Below are 17,176 nucleotides of genomic sequence, written 5' to 3'. Positions count from 1 at the left end.
TTATTTTTAAAATAAATTTTAAAAAAGATTTTAATTTGTTTTTCTTTTTTGCTAGTATAATGTAGGGGTTCAGTCTGTAGAACTGCATCTGAGAAGAGACCATTGCATGCTTGTCCTATGGCTAAACACATTAAACTAGGTTTAAAATGCTACGTGCCTCATTGGAGACATAGCGAATAGGGAGAAATGCCTCTCTCAAGCACAGTTTCTAATAGGATGTGTTCTGTTCGCTCAGGTATGGAGAAGGAAGATGGGTCTTTGGTGATTCTTCCTTACTCTGTTTTAACTCCAAGATGAAACCCACATGATTGTGGCTGGCCCTTGGCTTGTTTGTAGTTCCTTTCTTTGCATCCTTGGTATAGAGGAAGTTTTACTTAATGCCCCTGTTGGAGGTAGGTTTCCGCCCAGCTCTGGGAATCTTCCCTCACAGACATCATTACAGAAGACAGCTCCACGTTAACAGTTAGCTCATGGGAAGGGGTGGCGGAATTGAGATGCTTAGGAAGCAGAATGCACGGCCTCGGGAATGGGCATTGTGTGTGAAGCAGACTGACCTGGCAAGAATGGCACATGGGTATTGAGTTGTGTGGCAAGACAGACGGTGCTGCCCTTCGTCACCCATGGGAGGCTCTCTGGGGAAGAGGATTGCTGGGGAGAGAGTTCAGTTTTCAGTGCATACAGCTTTACCTGGAAGTAAGGATGCAGAGTAGACTGTAGTCTTTTCAGGACTTGTGTCCTGCATCCTCTCCGGTGACTCATACACTACACTTTATAAGCCAGCTTGTGTTGCTTTGCCCAGTCAGGTCAGTACAGCATGTTTGGAAGGTCAGCCCTGTCCTAGGCACTCTTTGCATGTTATATACAAAGCTGCTCATGAATAGTTCTAGAGTCATTCCAAATAAGACAACGCACAGAGCGTAGATGTAATTGCTGTCAGAGAAGGGCAGGTTAGGAAGGCTAGGGATTTTGGTTTTCTTGTGCTTTTAAGTAGCCAAGAGCCAGCCTTGTTGCAAGTTTTACCTTAGCAGTTGGCTTTTACTAACTATAATCACTTTCTAAGATGAGAAAGAAAGATGTGACTGAGCAGCAAAAATTTTCAAGGGTAGTTACAGTAGTATATGGAATTTGAGTAATTTTGAAGGTCAAAGAAAGGCAATGGATCCATGAAAAGAAATATAATTGTAAGGTTATCTTGAGTTCTTTACTATGTGGGTGTATATGTGTATGTGTATATTTGTGTGTATACAACTGTGTGAGATTTTACCCAAGGAGAAAAACGAAATGGCTTGGCTTGTAATGTTACCGGTAAAACTTGTATAAAATTAAGGTGGATTCTGTGGATTAGTATTTGCTGAAGCAGAGCAGGACATCTCCACGAAGGCAAGGCACTTTCCTCTGCCTCCTGAGTGAGTAGATGATTTTGGGGCCAGTCTCTAGTTCCAGACTTCTCTCTGCTTCTGTGTCCTTGCCCTCCTGGTCACCTCATTAAGAGGCAGATCCTTTTTCTCCCTGGATGTGGGCAGTGGCCACTTTACTTGGTTCTGGCCAGCTTTCTGCTTTTCTACCAACAGATGTTCTGCAAAGTGCGCATTATTGAGTCTTCCTTCGCTCCCTGCTGTGTCTTGCACGGTCTGGACATGAAACAGTGAGGTTATGTGAGTAGGGGCTGTGATGCTTGGCATGCGGCCAGCCCTAACACCAGCCCCCAGCTTGCTGGAATCTGATGCTAGAGTCTTGTGTGCATCAGAGCGAAAGCTCTAGAAATAACTTTTTGGGGGAGCCGCACGTCTTTATTTTGCATAAGACACCCTCCGTCCTCTTGAGTTAACACAGGCAAGAAACAGTGATTTTTTTTAGATTTCTTATTTTGATGTCTTTGCCTTGTCCTGAGTAACACAGGGGCAAAGCATCACGAGTCCCACATGCTATGCAGCAGATCTGAGTTGAGACAACTCTGATGGAATTGCAGGTGACTTGTTAGTGGCTTTGTATTCTTATGTCAGTCTTTGACTCCTCTGAGCTGTGTGTACAGGTGGTTGTCCTTATCTTCCCTGGGTCCTGTTTTTGGGATGATTCATATGTTGGGAAAGAAGAGCATGGCCTTTGACCTGAACTTCGTGGTGTGCAGAGTGCTTATACAGTGTGTCTTCCCACCTAGCCTGCAGGGATGACAGAGTCTATCAGATGCCGTCACTGAGACTTTGTGACTAATCCAGGCTTAGTTACGTAGCTGAGAAGTGCTAGAGCTGGAACTTGAGCCCAGGAACCAGAGAGGGTTGGCGTTGATAAGTCTGTAACTAGCACCTTGTTGAATGCAAGTGGAGAAAGGAGGATCCTAAAACAAGCTTGACATGCTGTCCTTAAGTCTGGAGCATGGATTCTAAACAAGCTAAACAAGAGGCGTCTAGTGGAGTTGTCCTGAAACGTTTCTCTGCTAGGTTCAAGGTAAGTTCTTCATGTTCTAGTGATAGGGATTCTCATTCTCCTCCGCTCGCTGGCCCAGCAGCCCATACTGACTCTGTGGTAAGCCTTGCCTAACTCCTATTAAGGGACACACCCCCTTCTCATCTTCAGGTGACCTGCATTACTTCTCAGGTTTGTGCTGTGGCAGGGTGTGTTCTGTGTTGCCGGACAGTGAACTCGGATTTCCTTCTGGGCAGAAGCTACCAGGCTTGCGCCTGGTTAACTGGATCCTCCTGTGAAAGGCTCCACAAAGGCCCTGTTGTCATTATTAGCCACTCCTTGATTCTCACTGGCAGCTACCCCAGCAGCATAGCTTTTCAGGTGCCTGCTGGAAGCTTTCCCAAGCCTGGCTTACATTTCGTCCCTCTCACCACCCCGCTTTTACTTGGTTGAGGTGATTGTCCAGCCAAATCTTCCCTGCCCTACTGGGGAGGCACAGGAGGATTGTCAGGTGGGTTGAGAAGCAAACCTATTCTTACTCTGTGCTCAGGCCTTTCTTTGTGAGTTCTGACTGAAGGAACGTCTAGATTAAAATAAAAATGTGTACAGCCACACCCACTGTGGGTGTATGTGCATTTGAGGGCTCTTTGAGGGCTTTGTCTTCTACTCTGAGGTATCGCTGTCCTTTTTCTTTGTCTCTTGCTTTCCAGTGGCCTCTTCCCCATAGTCTTCTGACTTTCAGCTATATCTGCTTTTTTCTTGACTTGCCAGGCAGTGATTTGTGGTTTGAGGGATATCCTTAGTCTGGGCCAATTTTTAGAGAAGGCTGGTTCCCCTGCCAGCATCAAGGACCATTTTATGAAAATGACCGAATCAGGAGGGACCGGAGGTTGGCTCATGTGTTCTCATTTTCCACCTTTTCTCTTACAATGTAGAGCTAAGTGCTCTGCATGAGCCACAGCTACCTCAGGACTTCCGTCGTGTGAGTATGGGATGATGGTCCAGGACCCATTCAGTAGCCTGAGCCTGGCTTTTTCACTGGCAGCCATGGCTTAGAACAGACACTTGAGGTTGAATTCATATATGGTGGCCCCAACATGCCTTGATTCAGTACATGCTGAGCAGGATGCACCACCAAATATAGGGAGAGGAAATAAACTGAATGCAATAAAAAATTAAAAACATGACCCCAAACCTCAAGGGACAAAATGGGAGCTAAGAAAGAGAAGTGCTGAGGATCACGGATGCTCTTATTTAGAAGGTTCTGTTAATCTGTGAAGCCAGAACACACATCATCCCCGCCACCTATCTTATTAAAGCCAGGCCTTGTGACTACTTATGCCTCATATTTCCCTCTGGGAATTTGAACATAATGCCATTTCCCCTGCAATGAGGGAAGCGTGTATCAGGGTAATTTGAATGATTAGCCTAATCTGCAGGAAGGCTGCACACAGAATTAAGTTAAGCACATTTGTACTGAGCAGCCTTGTCTGTCAGGCCAATTAAAGGTGCCTTGGTGGTTTTCTACCCTTAACAGAAGCCGAGGGCTAAGGAAGGATCATTGGCTTTTATTACTGTCTTAAATGAAAGCTTATTTTTAAAATTTGACAGGGGCCTCTGAGAGTTTTCATTATAGATACCATGTGTGGGGTGTGTTCTTACCCCAATACAAAACATTGCCAGGGCTTTGTTCTCCTGGTGGTGGTGGATGTGGCCACCCAGGGAAATGGCTCAGGTGGGAGGACGAGAGGGTGTCTGAGAACTTGGCCTTGTCTGTGTCTCAGCTGGAAGAGGAAGTCTGGGTGCTTCTGTGCCATGGGGCCCAGGCATGTCCAAGCCCTTCCTTTCCGTTTTCCCCAGGTTCCCTCCCTCCAGTCATTTTGTGTTGTGAGATAGACTGAGGGGAAATTACTGTAGAGTTACATGTGGAGGCACCAACCCGACCACATGGAAGGCTTGGCAGAGTGGACACGCAGGCTGTAGAGACTCTTCTTGGCTTTGATCCAAGCTTCCCCCTCCTTGACCTCTAGAGGCAAGTGGATTCCCGCATGTGTCACACGGAGGTGACAGGACTCACTATATGGCTGGAGGAAGTAGAGGTAGGATTAGAATGGTTCAAGCAAATACAAAAAATATTAACTTATAGAGCAAATCATTATTTCAGGTTACAAATTAATATTTACTATGGTAAGTTTACCTTCATTAGTATTTTGAAATGATCTCAGTAATGAATCTGTAATGGTCTCTGGAACAAATCTTCTTGGTGCTGTATTCATAGAAGAGCTAAAAAGGACAGCAACTAGGAAAACCAGTTGAATTTCAGTAAGTCCATTGTTTTTTCTTTTTTTTTTTTCCTGCTAGATTTGTCTTCAGCAAAGCGGAAGTTTGCAGATTCCTTAAATGAATTTAAATTTCAGTGCATAGGTGATGCAGAAACAGATGACGAAATGTGTATAGGTAAGTCATGACCACAGAGATGGTCAAAACTTTCACTGTTTGCTACAGCGTTCACTGTTCTAGCAAAGCCTTTCTCTTGGGATGGAGGCCTGGAAGGTTAGGGAAGACAGAAACCTGCAGTGGTAGTGGAGGGCCAGAGACATAGGTAAGCAATGGACTTGGTGGTATTCTGAACTACCCCTCAGGTTCTGGGCTTGCCTCACCTTCCAATGTATAGGATAAACCATGAGGTTTTGTAGTGTTCTCTCGTGTCTCCCTTCCTTTAGTATTTCCCTTCTGGCTGGTTTGTGACATTTTTCTCCTCAAGCATAGAACTAAGTACTTAGGACAAAAGCAAATGCAAGTAGAGGAATAGGTCAGAGGTTGCAAAATGATAGCATGTGGACCGAGGTCAGAGTGCAGCCATGTTCTGCTTGACTTTAATTATTTAGATTGAGTTACTATTGAAGTAGAATTTATAGACATTGCCAGTTTTCTAGCTTCTTTGAGAAGTTCGAAAATCCTGTCTATTGGCCCTATGGTCTGGTGTGGTAGCAGCTGGCTGGAGCTACGTAGCTGCCAGTGGTTTTAGAAGGGGAGAGGAGCACAGAGTCCTGTTCCTGCAGCCCCCAGCTCTCTTTTGTGTTTCCTTCCCAAGAAGCTAGGGTGGGTACCTGCGTATCACACTGTGCTGCTTCATTCTTTACTATCACCTGCCTTCTGCAGGCAGCCCTGAGTATGGAGGGCCAGAAAGGTCAAGAATGATTCTTTGCCAGAGTCTTGTTATTGCTTTTCCTCTTGTTCTTGTTTTTCTTCTTACCTTGGACATCTTAGTTGACTCCGTGAAGGAAGGAAGAATTGAGACGTTAGGGCTGAGAGATATAGTAGAGCACATACTTAACTAGCACCCGTGAGCCTAGGGATTCACAATCCACAGTACCTCCCTCAAAAAAAAAAAAAAAAAATTGAGAAAATTGTAATGAATTGATTAATTCATCAAATGCTTATTGAATCCTTCTTGCCACGGAGGGCACCAAGATCTGGGGATCAGTAGACATTTGGGAGGCAGCTGAGAACAGTGAAAACACATACTTGATGTAACTTGTGAATGGATGGATGCTTCTCCTAGTATTGCACAAGTGTCCTGAGTATTCTCAGGGCGACAGCACTCAATGCCTGTTGGCTTCGTGAATAATTCTGGCAAAGAAGGCCATCCACATTTGACTGAGAGGCTGTGTTCTGTTACTGAGTGGCTTCAGGACTCAGGGAGGAGGAACCCAAGGAGACGCCAGAGATGTGGCTTCTGATGCCATCAGTGCTATTTATTTAGTTCTGGTGCCAAAGAAAAGGTTGAATTCTGACGTGGCCCCATAACAAAGGTTGAAGAGGTTGAATCCTGGGCAGGAAATCCTTTAATTCCTAAGCTGGACTCTGTCCCGTGCACCCTGGAGACTGGGAGCCTGCCAGTATCTCACCAGTCCTGTGTGCTCTCACAGATAATCAGGTCTTTTCCTTCAAGAAATCTTTCCCTAGCTAGAGTGCCAGATGCAAGAACCTGCATTTCTGGGTCATCTGTCCTTAATGGTTAGTGATTAAAAGATTAGGATAACTTTAGGAAGCAATTGACTGTAGGCATCTGCATGAATAGGAATTTAAGTCCATAGCTTTAATAGCGGCACTGGAAAGGCTCCTAAAGACCCATCACTCTCCTTCAGCCTCACGACTGTCTCTTTCTTTTTTCCAGCAAGGTCTTTGCAGGAGTTTGCCACCGTCCTCAGGAATCTTGAAGATGAACGGATACGGATGGTGAGTATGGCTGGGATGCTCTTGGTACCAGACAGTATATGCACATGGAGCGGGGAGAGATTTGTTTTCAGAGGACTGGAGTTTGAGTTCTGCCACTGGAGTGCTTTGAGCTTGGAGTGAGCCTTGCCTTTGCAGAGTCTGAGGCTTTTGTAAATGTTAATAGATTACTGGTGCATAACTTCAGAACAGTATCTCTGTCCCCCGAAACATTTCTCGTTAGGTCTGTACCTATAACTATATAAGGTATAGAACTTAAGGGTGGATTTCTTGAATGATTTAACTTTTGAGGGCTTGAGATTATTTACCAGCAGAATGAAAAAAGAAGGTATTCTACTATGATCCCTCTGCCTCATGACTTATTAAACCTGTCCAAGAGCCTTAGAGGGCCAGGAGCACCACTTCACTTTTAATTCTGAAGCACCTGAACAGAACCTGCTATGTATCTAACCCCAGGAAATTGTACTTCATGAATGAAGGTAACTCTAAGATCTTCAAAGAGAAATGCTGTACAGATTCAAGAATCAGATGCTGCTCTCTGGTTTTGTGAGAGCTATCTTTTGAATTAGCAGTCATTCTGATGTGGTTTAGTGTTAAAGGGTGAGAGATCTCACATTCATAGAAAGTTCCTTGGCATCTTCTCCCACATCCCTTAGATATCAGGAATGTCCCTAGAAGGACTTGTCCCCAGGCAGCAGAGCTCCAGAGATGTCGGGAAGCTGCCAAGATTTGAGCATTTTTCTTCTTTTCCTATAGCAATAGCTGACAGTGTGAGTCCTGTTTACCAAGACATTATGTGGTCAAGTACTTTACATGCATATTCTATTTAACTGTCTTGATGCCTCTGTGGAATAGTATTTATCTCCAGTTTTTTCACAGAAAGAGATTATAGGCTTACCAAGGTTAAGTAACTTGTCCAGGATCACACTGCTAAAAAGTGGTAGAGTCTGGATTCAAACCTAAGTCAGCATTACACCAAAAAATATGGGTATTTTTTAAAAATTCCAAACAGAGCAGAAGCCTACTACTTTCCCAGAAGTCCCCTGCGGAGAGAGACCCTGTTTCTCCCGATTGCTCACTGCTGGTGCTTGAACAGAATCAGGAAAGGTAGTGGTGGTGGCAGTGGCAGGGTTGGGGGCAGGTGGAGGGAGGGGAAAGCCTGTGTGTTTGTGCACGTGCTAGTGCCTAAGAAAGGGCAGTGATTCTTTTGAGTCTGATTTCTTGGCTGAGTCAGTATTTGGGGGTGGGGGATGCGTGGTGAGCAAATCACCATGAATCCCCTGCAGATTGCTATGGCTTGCGGTAAGGGAACAATGGCAGGATTATGCTTTTCAGCTTGCCTCTGCAATTTTATTATTAATGTCAGTGAATTGAGTTTCTGCTGTCTGCATTCGAGTATTTGGCCATTACAAGCTCCTTTTCACCCCTCTGTGTCCTATAATAGTTCATCATCTGTTAAGCTCAGTTAAGCCAAGGTGCACCTTCTTTGGGAAGTCTTCCCTAACTTCCTGGGATGTTTGGCCACATCCTTTGCGCTTTGTGAACATCTAGTCTTGCCTCTGATTCTGCACTTTTCACACTGTGTCCTGATGGTCACTGTATGTGTCTGCACCCATATTAAATATAAGTTCCTTAAGGACTGATGGTGAATTTCTGTGTCCCCAACTTCAAGCACAGTCCTTGAAGCTGAGTGGAATGTAAACACTCATAGAATCTTAGACCCTGAGGGACCTTTTTCCTCACCATCTGTGATCACACATTTAACAGATGGGAAAGCAGTCTTATCAAGGCTTATAGCAGGTTATAGTAGGATTGTGGTAAAGACTTGGGTATTTCATTTCCCATGTGAAATGCCTTCCTATACTGAACTAGTTAGGGTTGGATTCTCAGTTATGGATGCCCAATGGAATATCTTGGGGATGCTTTAAAAATACTGATGTCTGGGACATCATTTGCTATTTGGTGTGAGGTGTTGGTGTGTGTTCTGGACATTGGGGTTGTAAAAGCTTCTCAGTGATTCTAATGTACAGCTAATGCTGAGAAGCACTGACCTGGGTGCTGAGCACAGCTTTGTGAGCCTTAGAGACTTTCAATGGATTTGAGGAAAACACTTTAGTGAACCAATTAAGCAGTACCAAATGATAAAAAATAAAAACAAATATTGCAACACTTTAGTATTAAAGTGTACTTTTCTGGAATAACATGTAATTATAAATAATTTTAAAATTGAGAGAAGGGCAAATAGAAATCAATTTGGAGACCTGTCTTTCTGTCCCTTACATTGTCCTGTCCTTCACTGTGTCCATCCAAGGCTTCTGGCATTGACTTGGTTGGTTTCATTGCAAATGACATGCATGTGATTTAGAAAAAATAATGCCTTGTGCAGTGAGATTCCTGAAATAATTAGTTGAGTGAAGAGTGACCAATGAATGACTTAAAAGGAAAGACTGTAAAATACTGTACTGCCTTAGAAAATAACATAGACTTTTAGAGCTGGGAACAATTTGGCCCATACATTTTGGTATGGGTACAGGTGAAGACATTAGAGCCCAGAGAGGTTAAACGTTTTACCTTTGGTCACACAGTTGGCAGCCAGTCCAGAAATCAATTCATTCATTCATTCATTCATTCATTCATTCATTCATAAGTATTTGAGTGCTCCTTTGTTTTACTGCTTTTTTTTGTGCTTTGTGGATAGTGGTAGCCAGATAAATCTTTACAGGATTTGTGTGTGTGTGTGTGTGTGTGTGTGTGTAAATGTGTATAGTATTGAACCAGAAAACTACCTGGCATATGTGTTCTGAAGAAGACATTTTGTAGGATGGTGGGCAGCTTCTTGGGATTATATTGGTAGTCAAGGAACCCCTCCCTAAAGAGGTGACCTGTGAGCTAAATCCTTAATTATGATAAGGAGTCATTCACGTAGCGGTTTGGGGGCAGAGCATCTGAAAGAATAGGCAGAGGCAAAGTCCTCAGGTGGGACAAGTTTGAGGTGCATGAGGGTGACAGTAGATTGGAGTGTAGGACCTCAGGGGTGAGCCCCATGAGATGGCATTGAGAAATAGCTAGTGGTCAGGAGGCACAGATGTTCTGGCTCCAGTCCTGTACCAGAGAAGCAACACAACAGGCTTGAAGGGCTTTTGTGTCAGCAGGTTTCAGAGGTGTTTTATGTTCATTTTTAACTTAGACTGACTGTTGATTTACTTTACCTGTAACTTTGAAGAATAGTCATTTATACGATGTTGCCAGATGCTTGAAATTTAGACCCTACTCTGAAACCAGTTCCCCTCTGCCTACATGTGGTTTGCTAACACTTTCAGATGTTCTCACTTTTCCTTTTAAAGAGTTGATATTGATTATGCACAAGAGGAATATCATGTTTTAAATCGATGGCTAGATTTTGTTTTGATGACTGTAAGAATTGCAAACAGCAACATATGGACATATTGCTTACTCAAACTTTATTCCACGACTGGCGGGGGTTGTGTGTGATGGAGCTGCTCTACTCATCCTGCTTTTGTCCCTTATCCTCACTCCCTTTCTTATTTTCTTCACCAGATTGAGAATGCCAGTGAGGTACTCATCACTCCTTTGGAGAAGTTTCGAAAGGAGCAGATTGGGGCTGCCAAGGTGAGAACTGTGTAAACTTTGTTGTTGGATTTTTAGGTGGTGGTCTGGAAAGTGCTCCTTTAAAATCCAAGAACACCATGGAAAATGTAAGCCCTCATACTTAAACTTCTACTTGATAAACTGAACCCTAGCTCCTCCGCACTTTGCAGGGGACTGAAGTGCAACTGTAGCGATCAGCCACCATTCGCCAGTCCACTGTTTTCTTCTGTGCTAGTTGGTAAACCACCCAGAGGTAGACACTACATCTCCTTTGTGTTATTAGATGGCTGTATGCAGGGGCAGTGTGTTTTGTTTTGTTTTTGGTAGAACTGTCTTTTGGGGAGGTCTCACAGCCTGAGCAGATAGTTTCCCATCAGGTTCCCTCTTGATCTTCAAGTGTTTCATGAGAAAATGAAAAGAGAAATTGAAAAGCCACATATTTATGGGAAATGTTTTGTAGGCAAATAATTTAAAGAAAATACGTTTTACTCAGTGAATAGGTCAAAAACTATGTCTGCAGGCCTGTTCCCACCCAGGGGTCACCATGTATTATCACCAATCTGGAGGGACTATAGCCCCAAATTGGCTGATTCAAATGAGCTATTAAAGGACTGTAATGGGAATCTAGTTTGTTTGTAGAGGTTAGATTCTCCAGCGTCACTCTCCCCTGTGATGAACCGCGGCAGCCTTAGTGGGTCTGACCTTCAGTAGAGGGTTAGAGGCCACCTGCGAGGAAGGTATTTTCATTGGAATCAACAGACAAAAGACTTTCCACATTTTCCTGTTTTTCTGGAATTGTCAGTTCAGCCTCAGTCCCTTACGCCACCTACAGGGAGTTTTGGGCACCACCATCTTCTTACTTGGTGGGCCTCACTTGGTTGTGAAGAAATGTCCTTGAGAAGCGATTGTAGGTGGAAAAGCAATAGAGGAAGTGTACCAGAATGAGTGTGTGCAGGTTCTCAAGCCTTCTCATGCTTGCGCACTCCCTTTAGTCGCCCACCCTGTCTCCCAGAAATAGATAGGGTTACTGAAAAAAGATGTTTAGTCCGAGTCTTTCAGAGGAACGGGTGGTGTCTCTTGAAGAAGACACTGTGGCAAAGGTATTTTTTTTCCAGTTTCACAGCATGTTCACATCAATTTCAGTTTACATTCATGAAGAAATTGGTGTCCATTAGTTTTGTAGCCAAGATTAAGGAGTGTGTAATTTCAAGGAAGTCTTGCTCTACTCACATTTCGTCTGGGACTTTGGGTTGACCTCCTGAGGGTGGAGAACACTTTGGGAAGGGCTCTCTGGGTCAGGGCCTGGGAGGGGCGCCTGTGGAGCAGCCTCAGGGCCTGTGCTTTCCCCCTCTGAGCACACACTGCCCCGAGGCGCCAGGGAGGCTGTGGGATGGAGCTCTCTGAGGCAGAGGCAGAACAGACCTGCTCATTGAGTCATCCTTCCAGTGGTTACTTCTTCTGGGCAGACGCCTCTCACCCTCACCTCTTCCCGTGCATTGTTCTGGGAGTCATCATAGTCACCACCGAGAAGCAGAAATCTGAGTGGGCTCCCTTTGGGTTTAATACAGTACCAGTGGGGGTTTTAGTGGTGGGATGTGTAAAAATAAAAGAACTTGTATGAAATAGTCACCCAGTGAAACATGTTTTCTGTCATGCATGCTTTATTCTCTCATTCAATTAATAATCACCATCAGTCATTAAATTTTTTGATAATAGCCATCAGTTATTAAAGTGATTTGGGTGGCATTTGGGATCATTTCTCATTCCTCTGTCTTTGTCACATCTTTTTTCTCCTGCACTACAATATACCCTCCTCTTCACCACCCACACAACTTATATATTTGTGTCATAGTATTATGTAAGTTTAAGAGAAAACAAACTAAAAAACCTCCTAAAAGGTAGTCTAGGGAGCAGACTCAAGAACATCTTAAGAGCTGTAAAGTACTCTTGAGCTGATTTTAGCGGTGGCCTAATGGAGGTTCCTGAACTCTGCCTGTGTGATGCTAAAATTACTTTTCCTTCCTCCTCTTCTCTGTGGTGCTGCTTGGGTTGCTCTAATCACCTATTGTAGAGCACGTAGAGTGAAGGCTTCTAGGCAGGGGATTCTTGGGCTTTTTCATGTGGATATGGCTGCTGAGGAGGTCAGGACCCTGGAGCTTGCTAGAACCATGACCTGAGGTTTTTATTTCTGAGTTTGTTAAAGTAGATTTTCTAATGCACCGTAGGCAGATTGGGAGTGCCGGGCTCCATAATGAAAGTAGAATAGTCATTAGAGAGTAGTGGTTAAGCATGGCCTAGAGTGAGGCTGCTAGAGTCCAAATCTCACTTCTGCCACTTGCATGCAAACTTGGGGAGGTTCCTCAGCTTTCCTATGCCTGTTTCCTGATCTGTAAAGTGGGAATAATAGTAGAACTTATTTACAGAATTATGATGAGGAAGAAATGAGTGAGCTCATACAAAGTACTTGAAACAAGTATCTGTCATATAGCTCCTTGGACACGAGGATAGTGGCTGTCATTTTGCCATTTGATATTGGTTATTAAGTTAGATTTCCTTAAGAAAATATGTGAGAGCCTGCTGTGTGTCCAGGGCTGGCTTTGTACTGATGTTTGGTGGAGAACAAAGCACATGTGTTGCTGTGCTTGTGGTGTAGCTAGAGAAAAAGGAGTTGGACAGAAAGATACAAACAAAGGTGTAATTTCAAGTTGCAGTAGGTGCTTGGAAAGTGTGCCTCCGTGGAACATGGTACATCCAAGGCAAGTGGTATTCCTGGTGAGAAGGGGCTGGGTGTAGGGGGTGAGCTTGCCCTCACCACCCTTATCACCATCACTGAAAATTATTGAGTATTTTCCATGTGTCAGTTGTGAGCACTATGTATGGTTTATCTCATTTCATCTGAACCATCCTATGAAGAAGAGGTTGTTCTGATCCTTATTTTATTATGCAGTCTTTGAGCTGAAAGATGAAAGCTGCACAATTGTCTCTTCTAGTCTTTCTGAACTTAGAGATGAAGACATGGAGTCCTGGAGAGGGATATTGCTTTGCGTAGAGTCAGTCTTTACAGCATTGGGAATAAATTGCAGGACCCTAATTCTGTCCTTTATTTACTTAATCACCCCACAGCAGCCTCTCTGAAAGGTGGGAGTCTTGTGTCCTGAGTAGCTGAGGAATGCCTCCCTCCTATCTCAAGAATATCACTTGCAGAGGTCATAGTACCATTTTTTCTCTTTTTTTTTCCCGTTTGCTTTACTCTCTCTATAGCTCTGGGTATCCTCTTGAACATGGAATGTGGAGCTGGGGTTGCCAGAAAGTCAGAGAATGCCAGTGGCTCATGTTCCCTGGGCTTTCTCATCTCTGGCCGGCTGGACTGTGCTGGCCCTGGGGTTCTTGTTTTGGGGCTGCTGACAAGGCTGGTAGGAGTGGATATATGGCACATTAATGGGAGTTGGAGCCCAGCTCCAAGTTTCTGGTTTATATAAAGAAAAAGAGTTGCTTGCCAGTATCCTCAAATTTGACAGTGATGTTTCCTTAGGCTTTTTCTTTGCTTCTCTATGTTTCATCGTTAGTGTGTAAATGATTATTTGATTGTTCACCCACCCTGTGAAGCTTAGAGTCTTGCTGTGGTCCTGGTAAGGGTGGGAGCCTGGAGGGCTTCAGATCCTGGCTTCTTGGCTCAGGCTTCTTCCCTACACAGAGTGTGCGCACCTGTTCTCCTGCTCCAGAAAGCTCCACCCACTCTGCATGTGTTTAGCAGGTCTTAGCTCACACCTCCCCTCCAAGTGAGGCCTTTCCTGAGTACTCTATCTAAAGCATCTCTGTGACCACACTCTGTTTCCTTTGCAGCCCTTTCAGCAGTCTGAAACGATGCTGCTTGCTCGTTTTTGGTTCATTGTGTTTCTCTCTCTACTAGAACATTATCGTCATGTGGGCAGGGTCAGCTTCTGTCTCACATTTTCAGTGCCTGTGTGGAGCTGGAACAGAGTGGGTGCTTATTGTAAATTAGGTAAATGAGTAAAGAGATGTCTTTGAGTTTCCCTATCTTGCTTGAAAATTTTTTTTGCACTCATAGGCGTTAGAGTGGCACAGAAATACCTTCTGTGAGCTCTGTATGACTCAAAAGCAGGAGTTAGTAAATTTGAACCTGCTTATTGGACTGGTGCCAGCTTTCTCCCACCCACCTTGCCTACAGTCCCCACTCGAATGTGGAAGGAAAAGAGACTGCCCGTGGCAGTGCCTCAGCTGTGGTAGAGAATATGGGTTTTGGAGGCAGATCGCCCTGAGTCCAAACCTCAGTTCTGTCACTTTCTGTGACATTTTGTAAGTTAACTTCCCTGGGTCAAAATTTTCTTATCTGTAAAATGGGAAATAAAAATAGAACCTCAGTGACTCAAGGACTTGATGATGAATTAATATGTGTATTATTGTAATTATTTTTAATTTTGAAGGCAATAATTTAGGCTAATAAAAATTTCCCAAAAGGGAGGGAAAAATTTCCATTGCTCTATTTCCTTAACTGAGATATTTCCATTTAAGCTTACACCTGTCTTATCTTTGTCCATAGGTAGATACCCTGTGTTACAAATTTATATCACGTTATTATAGTTTTCATTATCTCTTGTGCCACTGAACAGTTTCCGTGTAATTAGTTACATTGGATATTCTATGCTTTAATAATGACAAACACTATTTTGGGGCAGTGGTGTTGCTTCTGCTTGTTTTGTTTTGCTGTTATCAATGGTGTTGTCATGAACAAGTTTGTGAAGATACCATCTTATGGTGTTTCGAATTCTGCAGCATAGAGACCTATATGTGGCATCAGGTGGTAGGTCTCTAAATGAAGGTGTTCTGTTTGAACGCTGGTAAGCCTGGCTTTAGCTTTAGTGTAAACTTGTCCCGGTACACTGAGGATAGCATTAGCTTCATATGTAACCTCCATATCCTTATTTTCTCTAGCTTGACATTTTTGTGGATTAGAAACTAGAAATTTTGGTCTCACAATTGAAGTTCCAGTTCCCCCCCGCCCTCCTTTATGCCTTTATGATGCTGGTGATCAAACCTGTGTCTGTGTCTCACTCGTGCTAAGCAGGGACTCTGCGAGCTATATCTGCAGTCCCCATAATTAAAGTTCTTAGAAGGCAGAGTTCTGGTTTTGGCAGTATTCAATACTGGCATTGCCTTGTTTCTGAGGTTGTGCTGCTGCCTCCGTGCCAGACAGATGCTCAGATGCAAGGGCCATGCCAGGAGAGTGGCATGGCTTGATGGGTGTAATTTGCAGAGCAGGAGCCCTGCTGTCTGCTGCTTTTCTGTGCAGAGGAAACAGCGAGCCTATAAAGGGGAGCCGAAGGGTCTGCAGCGACTGAATTGCTTTATTCCTGCAACCTGTTACTCTTTTCATTTTCTCTGTTTGTCTCTTTCTCTCTTTTTTTTTTTTTTTATTCTTTTTGCCAGGATGCCAAAAAGAAGTATGACAAAGAGACAGAAAAGTATTGTGGCATCTTAGAGAAACATTTGAATTTGTCTTCTAAAAAGAAGGAATCTCAGCTTCAGGAGGTAAGAAATTTGACATATATCCTGAACAAAATATGTAAGTTGTACACAGTGCTGTGCTTGCTCTTTGCCAGAAACCTTAGGTCTTCTGCCAGAGACCTCGGAAACTGGGAGCTTGATCCTGATGCCTCCTCCACTTCCTGATGCCTGAATTGCCTCTGTAACCTCCTGTCCCACCCACCCACCTTTGTAGCTCTGGCTTATGCTGCTGGCCAAGAAGGCGGCCTGCTGGTGGAACAGCCCTCATTGCTAGACTGGCACTCCTCACTGCAAGCTGAGATCTGTCTTCCTGTTTCTTTCACCCTTGGCCTTAATACTGCACTGTTTCCTTAGCTCTGATTTCCTGTCTATGTCAGTGACTTACATTGTTAGCATCTGAAGCGTTTTCTTCGTCCTTCCTTAATGTTAATTTTTAAATATTATTTCAGTAGTATTTGACAGTAGTTTTTCCTGTCTTTTCTTTTTTGTCTTAATTGTGTTTTACTGTCATTTATACATATGTATATTTTTTTTGGCGGGGGGGGGGGCGTGTTGGTTTTGTTTTCATTTTTTGAGTTTTGGTAACCTTGTTTAAAGAAAATACTCATCAGCCTGTTCCTGGTTCCTTTGGATTTGCATGGGATCTTTTTAAAAAGTATTTCACTTGGAAAGAGAAGTCAGCTTTAGAGCCCTGGAGTTTTATTGTATTATTTAGTTTGTGGAGATTTGCATGGTGAGGAAGTTTTGTTTCTGGGAGACAGTACAGTTTCCTAGTAGAACCCTTGTTTTGGCCTCATGAGTGTCATTTTATTTAACTCTTAACAATTTATTTAACTTTTCTCATGATATGTCTCTGAAGAGAAGTGTAGGCTTTCAGGCTACCCATCATTCTTGAGTTTCATTTCCTTTTGAGGCCATGTCATGCCAGTACTGACAGCAAGTGAAAAGACGAAAGATGCATGTAACTCAGGAGATGTGGAGTCCAGTTCCCGCCCAACCATGATTCCAAATACATCTTTGGATAGGAATGTGATATTCTTAGAAATTTTTGCTTTGAAATGAGTATTTGAACTGATTGTTTGGTGCCATGGGTGTAGCTCAATGGTATGGTGCTTGCCTAACCTATGCAAGGTGCTGGGTTCCATCTCCAGCACCACAAAAAAACACAAAAGTACCAAAAAATCGAGTCATTGAGTAGTGATAAGGATCCTAACTCACTAGATGCTTCCCGAGGACAGGTAGGTTGCTCCTGATAATTCTGTAATTCATTTAAGATCTGTCTCAATACCCTCACTTGCTAGTTCTGATTCTTCTAATACTAGATGGCATTTAGGTTTGGGAACTCAAATTTTAGGAAAATTTCTTTGGCTATACCTGACAGTGGCCAACTCTCTCTAGC

The 17,176-nt window shown here is 43.6% G+C and overlaps 1 protein-coding gene across 1 annotated transcript in view; it reads left to right on the top strand.

The window, feature by feature from the left end:
* Arhgap26 (Rho GTPase activating protein 26) overlaps positions 1–17,176 on the top strand; it is a gene marked incomplete in the record, with an annotated part of 431,142 nt that overhangs the window by 102,988 nt on the left and 310,978 nt on the right. The window contains 4 exon segments of the mRNA XM_013512302.1: positions 4,765–4,860; positions 6,584–6,645; positions 10,201–10,272; positions 15,700–15,801. Coding sequence (XP_013367756.1) covers positions 4,765–4,860; positions 6,584–6,645; positions 10,201–10,272; positions 15,700–15,801 — 332 coding nt within the window.

Source organism: Chinchilla lanigera, unplaced genomic scaffold (genome assembly GCF_000276665.1).
Source record: "Chinchilla lanigera isolate Chin_1 unplaced genomic scaffold, ChiLan1.0 scaffold00014, whole genome shotgun sequence".
Classification (NCBI taxonomy): Eukaryota; Metazoa; Chordata; class Mammalia; order Rodentia; family Chinchillidae; genus Chinchilla; species Chinchilla lanigera.
This window is presented reverse-complemented; position numbering and strand designations above follow the sequence as displayed.